This window comes from Clupea harengus, chromosome 4, assembly GCF_900700415.2.
Source record: "Clupea harengus chromosome 4, Ch_v2.0.2, whole genome shotgun sequence".
Taxonomy (NCBI): Eukaryota; Metazoa; Chordata; class Actinopteri; order Clupeiformes; family Clupeidae; genus Clupea; species Clupea harengus.
In genome coordinates this window covers 18,866,208-18,873,660 of record NC_045155.1, presented here as the reverse complement: position 1 = coordinate 18,873,660, position 7,453 = coordinate 18,866,208, and the positions used below count along the sequence as shown (strand labels likewise).

The following is a 7,453-nucleotide window of genomic DNA, read 5'->3' as shown; positions in this document are numbered from 1 at the left end:
GAGGTGAGAGACTATATCCTATGTGCTATAGGAGTTAATTAATTGTAAGTCATATACGTCGGTGGGAACACGTGTGCCATTTTCATTAGATAAGAGCACACATGGTTTGTGCCGACTGGCCAGTCACAGACATGGTACGCCTTTACATGCATGTCTCCCTACCAGTAACAGAGCACGGTTGCCACGCCTTTTTCCTTATGTGCCAGTGAACCCGACCCCCTTCTCTCCTTTCTTTTCGGTACTTTCTGATACCCTCTCAATGAGGTCCTTTTGCCTACCTTCTCAATTCAATTGGCCTAACACTGATTGAATCGCCCGAACAAATCCAGGCCGTATAGGTGCTGCTGCAAATAAATAGGTAGGCTACTACATCTGCAAGATCATCCCTGACCTCAGTTCAAGATAGTGTTAAGATGACAGCAAAGCACCGCAGAGGAAAAAGCAGCAACAAACAGGAGGAAAATTCTTACAAACATGAAGCCTCGGAACCCGAGGCGCTACCTGGAGCCCATTACGCTTTGTTGTTTGTTTTATTTCTCATTATCGTTATTGGAGGAACCACCGTCGGCTGGTTCTGTTTCCAGCAGCACCAAACATTAACCTATTTAACAGACAACCTCATGGGCATGCAGATGAAAATGGTGAAGTTGCAGTCTTTCCAGGAGGAATTGAGAAAGTCAAACGAGAAGGTAAGTAAGGTTAGATCCCATTAATACTAGATTAAAACACCTCCAGATGAAACAGCCGATATTTGAGTCTCAAATAAGTTACGAGACATAAAACTGTACCCACTCCTGTCCGGCGGTTGTAAATAGAACATCGAGTTCCCAACGCGCATGATGTGACTGACCAGTGTCTAGCCAGTGCCCAACTTGTGAACTGCACGTATCAATAATAACTTAGTAGGCTACACAGTATGAATTGTCCATTCGCGTTTGGAACATCCACGTTTTCCTCTGCACAATGTTCAGGATGTAGCTGGCAATGGGAAACTACGATCGTATTTCCTTTCCCCCGGCGTGGCACTGAAGTGACACAAATGATACTATTTCTAAACCACTCGCGGAGGTTTGTCTCACAGCTGCTGGCATTTGTAACTGGGATTACGCCTCTGAAGTGTGTACATGTTTATTCACTATACTTTAGATCCAGTGGGCGTTTACTAAGTTTTTAATTATCAAACTTCCTATCCTAGATACAGCAACATTTCTATCTGATCCATGCTGGCAATTGTTGTCTGAGAGGAGTTATCCCTCAAAGGTCAAAAATAGCCCTCTCTCTATTGTTGACTACCGTAGTGAATGTACAAATTGTCCCAGATTTTTAAGAGGAAATGCTTCTTCAACTGGAATGTCATGATCAACACAGTGGTAGAAATGTATTAAATATGATGTCGGCATATTCTGCACAATGCATTGGCCGTTTCACGTTATTTTAGTCCTCTCTGAGCTTCACACTAAATGGATGGATGAAATTCACTTCCTCTAAGCATTCCACGTGACTTGTAACATGTTGTCCATCATGCATTTGGTTTCTTGCCACCATCATGTATGTATGTATGTATTAATAACACATGCGTTTGACAGTGTTTGCCTAGGGATTGCACATTAAACCTATAACACACATTGCAGCAACATGAACTTTGTTTTACTGCCAATAAGTTACTTGAACATCTTGCAACAAAGCTCTCCTGGAGGCCCATGCCATGACATTTGAATGTCACTGATGGGTAACAAGGTCAAATCAAATATGCTTATTCAAAGGTGTACAAAGATCACAGGTTGCACGTATATATTTCATTGTAGTGTATGTTTATGTTGCATCTCAATGCCCTAAATGTTCACCCCCAAGTTCAATGGACATAGTGTTGTGTTTGAGAAGTGAAGCTGAAGTGAGCGACTACATGACTGTTGACCACTGAAATGGTCCCTGTAGAGAGTCAGGACTCAGTACTCTGACGTCTGTTCATAGGATACAAAGAACACTATTGAGATCGGAGACCAGCTTGAATTTGTTTTCAGATACACAATTTAGACCCTTGTGCTATTTTATCATAACAAACACACATTAGAAGTTGCCAATTCAAAACAATTACAAAAAACCCTAATTATGTTATAATTATGATGCAATACCATGTCGCCTGCACAGAAGAGCATTTTGTTTGGAAGTTTTTTTCCGTTGAAATTTGCATGAGTATCTATAACTGCAAACACATTTTTTTAAGTCACCAGGGAAACAAAGGCAGTGACAAGTAAATATATAAAGTACATAACATGTGATTCAGATGATGAGGAAGTACATTTTGTAACAGGCTGTTGGCACATAACCAGAATGTTTAACAGCTTAAACGCCTTAGCCTCAAGGTAGATTCAGTGGGGTTCTGGAAAATATGCTTTGATTTTAGTTTTTTCTTCCCAACTGAGAGCTGTGTCTGCTGTCTATATGCCTTGCCCAGCAGTCAGATGTGTGTCATATGTCACATGATGCAAGGCCCCTGATATACCATGCAGCACATATACTTGGTCCATGGGCCCGAGTCGCATGTAGCTAGCCTCACCCTATAGCAGCTGTGAGCTATTCTCCATTTAGTTTTGAGCCCAACTCATCAGCCCTGCTGACTGCAAAACATAATTGACCTACTTGCTTTGTCAAAGCATCCTGCGAGTGTCCAGATCAGTTCAGATGGAAAGAGGGTGTTACTAAGGCCTAACGCTGGAGTGACTCCAAAAGTTGGAGTGCTTGTGAATGGGTTATAAAACCATACAATCTCCAACGCCTCACATGTACTTTTAATAGATATATATTTTGCAAGGTATATTATGGGCTGGAGTTAATTTCTGTCAACTAATGAAACAATGATTCGAGTGTTCAGGGGTTGTAGAATTGCGGATATTTATGTTCTTTTTTTTTCCCTCGTTCTGTTTCTGTTTATGACTCAGCATGGAATGGAAGGATTTGAGCAGCGCTTGCTCTCGTTGGAGGAGTCGTACACTTTGGCCCAGAAGCAAGTGGGCATCGCCCTGGCTACCGCCGAGCAGCTGAAGACCTCAGACATGCCCGCCCAGGTGCTGGCTCTGCACACCGAGATGAAGGCTCGGCTGGTGGAGATGCAGCAGGGGACCGTGTCGTCGGACCAGTTGGCCCAGCTGGAGGCTGCTCTCAGCGGACAGAACCAGGAGTTTGAGGCCGTCAAGCTGCAAGTGCAAGCGCTAGCCGGGGTTAGCGCAGAGCTGGCCCAGAACGTGGAGGACCTCTCGGGGAGCCTGTCGGCAAGCGAGGCCAAGCTGGAGGACAGGGTTGCTTCCATTGGTGTCCTTGGCGCCCAACTGGAGGACCAAGCTGATAAGCTGCAAGGCCTGAATGACCTGCTAGCTGCACACCAAGCTCAGCTGGAGATCAGCACCCAGGATGTCGCTGGGGTGAAGTAAGTAGTCTAAGCTAATTCAATCAAGTTGCTATAGAGAGGAAAGCAGTTATGTCTGTGTCTCGTGCCTGACATGAACAGGACCTTGCATGTTTGTAGTTGTATCGGTTACTATTTGCCATGATATTTGGTTTCTCAGATGTCAACACGTGAGCCTTTCATCTACTACAGTGTCTGTGCCCATACTCTCATTCCATCTATGCCTTTAATTCAATTACATGTGTGTATCTTCTAAGACCTTGTGCATTTTGCTCCGCAGAGCATTACTGGAAGCAGAGGGGGTTCAGCAGTCCAAGCAGGCTGATGTGGAGGAACAGCTGAGCTCGATGCGTCAGAGCCTTCAGGAGCAGAGCAAGGCCGCCCAGAGCCTTCACTCTGAGCTCAGCGCCCAGCTGGAGGCTATTCAGAGTCAGGTAGCCCAGGTCAGAACCTCCACTTTCCTGTTTGGCCCATTTAAAATGTCTGCCAGGCTTAGGTCATGTTAAGGTTGCCTTTCATGCTGTTACATGTGTCTTTGTCAGGAAAATATACAGTCAACATGTCTACGAACAGCTTGAATGTAGCTGAATGTATCCTATGCAGCACAGCTGTACTACTTTATGCAGTGCATTTTCCCATAGGGAGGCTTTCTCTCTCTCCGAAGTGCAAATAGGCTAATTGCCTCATAAAATCTCAAATGAGCTCTTTTAGTTTAGCTGCCATAATGACACTGATCAGAGATTAGTCCACAGCATTGTGCAGTGTGTGAAGTTCTAACTGCCTCCCATGTGTATCCTCACTGTGTAGCCAGCTTGATTAATATATTCCATTTATACCTAAATACCACAGTAATTCAATGTGAATCAAATAAGGCTGTCACCTTTTTCAAAAGGCAAGTTCGAACTTGATCGAATAAACCCATGAATCATCGGAATTAAGTCGAATGCAATCCACATTGCATCACACGCATAGACAGGAGTTTTAGAAATATTTGTGCTTTAGAAAGTAGTAAATTCTCGGACTGGTAACACAAATGAGCATGGCTTGGACAACAGTGACTTACTGTTCAAACAGGTTTAGGGTTTGAATATTCATTTTCTTTCCTCGCATTCAAATGAATGATCACATTTTCGAATAAAAAGTGACAGCCCTAGAATCAAATAATTAAAATGAAGAGTGTCTTGAGTCAACATCCAGCGTTGAAGCTGATGCCATGAAGCGATTGTAATGCATACTTTGACTTGGCCACAAAAGTGACAGCATGAAGATGAAGACGTTTGAGCCTTTAATAATAATAATCTTTATTTTGTCTTCTAGCTGGAGGGTGCAGGCTCGCCAGAGGTAGCTCCTGTGGAAGAGGCAGACAAGGCAGATGAAGTCCCAGTTACAGCCACAGAATCTGAAGAAGTAGCAGCAGCAGCAGAAGTAGAAGAGACCGTAGAGGCAGAAGTAGAAGAGACCGTAGAGGCAGCAGCAGAAGAGGCACCGTCTACAGCTGAGGCCGCTGAAGACAATGCACCACTTGACGCAGAGGAGGCCGAGGAGGCACCACAGGAAGTGGAGGAGCAGGACGAACAGGAAGCAGTGGAAGAGGCCCCCGCACAAGAGGAGTCTGTTGCAGAGGAGGAGGAGCTTGCTCCTGCAGTTACTGAGGAGGTGGAGGAGGCTCAGAAGATGAGTGAGGAGGTAGAGGAGGAACCAAGCGCAGAAGCAGAGGAGGAAGAACCGGCAGAAGACGCCTCTGCTAAGGAATAATGTACGTTTCTGTTTGGAGAAGGGTTTGATCTTGACCATGTTATGCTAATTTATCATGCAAGGCAATTGGTTCTATACAAACATGCAGTGGACTACCACACTAATTACAATGGTTTCAAGGACTGATGTTGATTATGTTCAAATCATGGTTTGAGTCTGTGAAGATTATGACTTGTCTTCCTTTTTCCTTAAACAGAGTTACTGTATCTGGACATGGTTTAACCACGAGGAGAGTCTACCACCGATCCCAGTGATGTGGAGAGAATGGGCAGTTCCACATGTCTTATGACACGCAGGACAATAAAACACGAAGTTCAGAAGGTGTAAACTTTGTTTTCCTCACAAACAGCAACCAGGTCACATAGAGGGTTTATTTTGCAAAGAGACGACAACACATGGCTTGTTTTTTGTAGGGTTTATTGGCCAGAGGGTTATACCATATGCAGGACACTCTGGTGCCAATGTCAACCTTGTAAGCCTTAACCTTTTATACCAACACCGTGATCTTTCTAGAGTTTTTAAATCACAGTTCACTTTTACTGCACTAGACCTTGAGGACTGAGTACTGTATCTTCTGCAACCAAACAGAATAGTTGTCCCAACCAGGGGAGACCAAGTTTTCACACTATCCCGTCAAATGTGATCGTTGTTTATGTGAGAATGACCTTGCCTTCTTTATCTTCTTGCGGGGGCACTCTTGTGAAAGGGGTGCACCCCAGACTCTAGGAAGTTACATTACGGTGTCATCCAGCTTGTTTACACAGTGGAGGAACTAAGAGCAGTGGTTGAAGAGCTAAATGTTGAAAAGGGAATTTGGGGGGCTGATGCACTTACTTTGAATGGGTTTCTAATGTCTGACTTCAGTAACTTGTACAATGTTCTGTTATCTCACTTCAGGTTCACTGTCAAATGGTGCTCTTGCACACTTCATCTCGGGTCTGAAAAAATTGTACACTCTTTGAAATAAATGCTGGATTCACCCCTTTTTTAATACTTCACCTGAATTTCTCTGAGTAATCATTTATAAAGCATGAAGATGACTAAACTTGTTGCACCATCTCTTCTGTAGCTTGTAAATTAAATGTGTGTGTTTGCCTTCAGAGCCTTTTCCTGTTCACATTCCCCTGTAGAAGGGCAACTCACAATGCTGTGAGTCACCTTCATGAAGATCTACACGTTTCGTTTTCTTTCTCCCTCTCCTGTCTCCCACGTAAAGGGCATTTCTTCCCATAAATTGACGCAACTATTGTCATTTTCATTGTCATTAGATTTTCTATGTTTCATTAAAAAATGTAGATATTTCATGGTGACATGCTCTAGAAATCTTGTATGTAATCAAAACAATATCGAAGGTGAAAATTAGCTTTAATAATTTAATATGTATTTAATCATTGACTCCACGTACTCATGTAATTGTTTAAGTGTCACATCGTTTGGTATCACTGCAGCAGGCAGATTAAGTAAACCAGATTGTTAAATGCTTCCTGACAGAAGCTAGCTCCAGTGGTTGTTATGATGTATGCTAAACAGTAGATGATTTTGATTGATCTGACTGGAAGTACCTCCCCTTCTGGTCAGAAATGTCCTTTCAACGAACCCCTGTCCAGGGAGAATGTAAGCAATACAATAAAGTAAAGGGAACTCAAACAAAAAATGGTATAGCAACAGTACTAGCTGTTCACAAACAAAATTTTCTGAGACCTCCAAATTACCTCTTCTATTTTTAAACATGATGCTATTTTAGGAATGTTTGACATTCTTATGCATTTTTCATTCACTGAGAGGCTGTGGATGTGAGTGGTTTTGGGACCGAATACAAAGAACACTGTTCATCTTACTGATGCTTGGTGTTGCCGTGAATTTGTGTTGGGTTACAAATGTTATAATTTTAACTGCTGACAAACTCTTTCTGAAAGGTGTTTCAGGGGCCTTCCCATTAAATGTGGTCTCTGGGCGTGCAAACTGGTCAGATTACAGTGGCATTCGTTTCCTCTGCCATTTTGTAACATAGCAGGTAGGTGCAAGTCCCCTGACTTCGTGGAGGTGTGTCAGTCTGTTACCGTAGAGCTTGGAATGGGATCATAAGTTGGGAAAAATTGGGGGGGGGGGGGACCTGTACGATGCTGTTTCTTGTGTTTCTCTGCGCTGGAAAAGAGAATTCTTCTGTTTCTTGTGTATCTCTGCACTGGAAAAGATCATGCTACTGTTCTCTCATCCGGTGGGGATATGCTGTCTGTGCAGATTCTGGTGATACAGTAGGTAGAACTCTGTGAGACATTCTGACAGCTTACTGGC

General features: G+C 43.3%; 1 protein-coding gene across 1 annotated transcript; it reads left to right on the top strand.

The window, feature by feature from the left end:
- Positions 1-210: 210 nt before the first annotated feature.
- Positions 211-6,156, top strand: LOC105894261 (neurofilament light polypeptide-like). Its single transcript, XM_012820740.3, has 5 exons — positions 211-689; positions 2,940-3,424; positions 3,684-3,846; positions 4,721-5,159; positions 5,355-6,156. The coding sequence occupies exons 1-4, from the start codon at positions 414-416 to the stop codon at positions 5,156-5,158; spliced, it is 1,362 nt and encodes a 453-aa protein (XP_012676194.2). The 5' UTR covers positions 211-413; the 3' UTR covers position 5,159; positions 5,355-6,156.
- Positions 6,157-7,453: the final 1,297 nt, after the last annotated feature.

Coding starts and splice junctions, on each gene's coding strand:
- LOC105894261 (XM_012820740.3), top strand. CDS start 414: ATGACAGCAAAGCACCGCAGAGGAAAAAGCAGCAACAAACAGGAGGAA. Junction 3,425..3,683: donor CAGGATGTCGCTGGGGTGAA/GTAAGTAGTCTA, acceptor TTTGCTCCGCAG/AGCATTACTGGAAGCAGAGG. Junction 3,847..4,720: donor TTCAGAGTCAGGTAGCCCAG/GTCAGAACCTCC, acceptor TTTGTCTTCTAG/CTGGAGGGTGCAGGCTCGCC.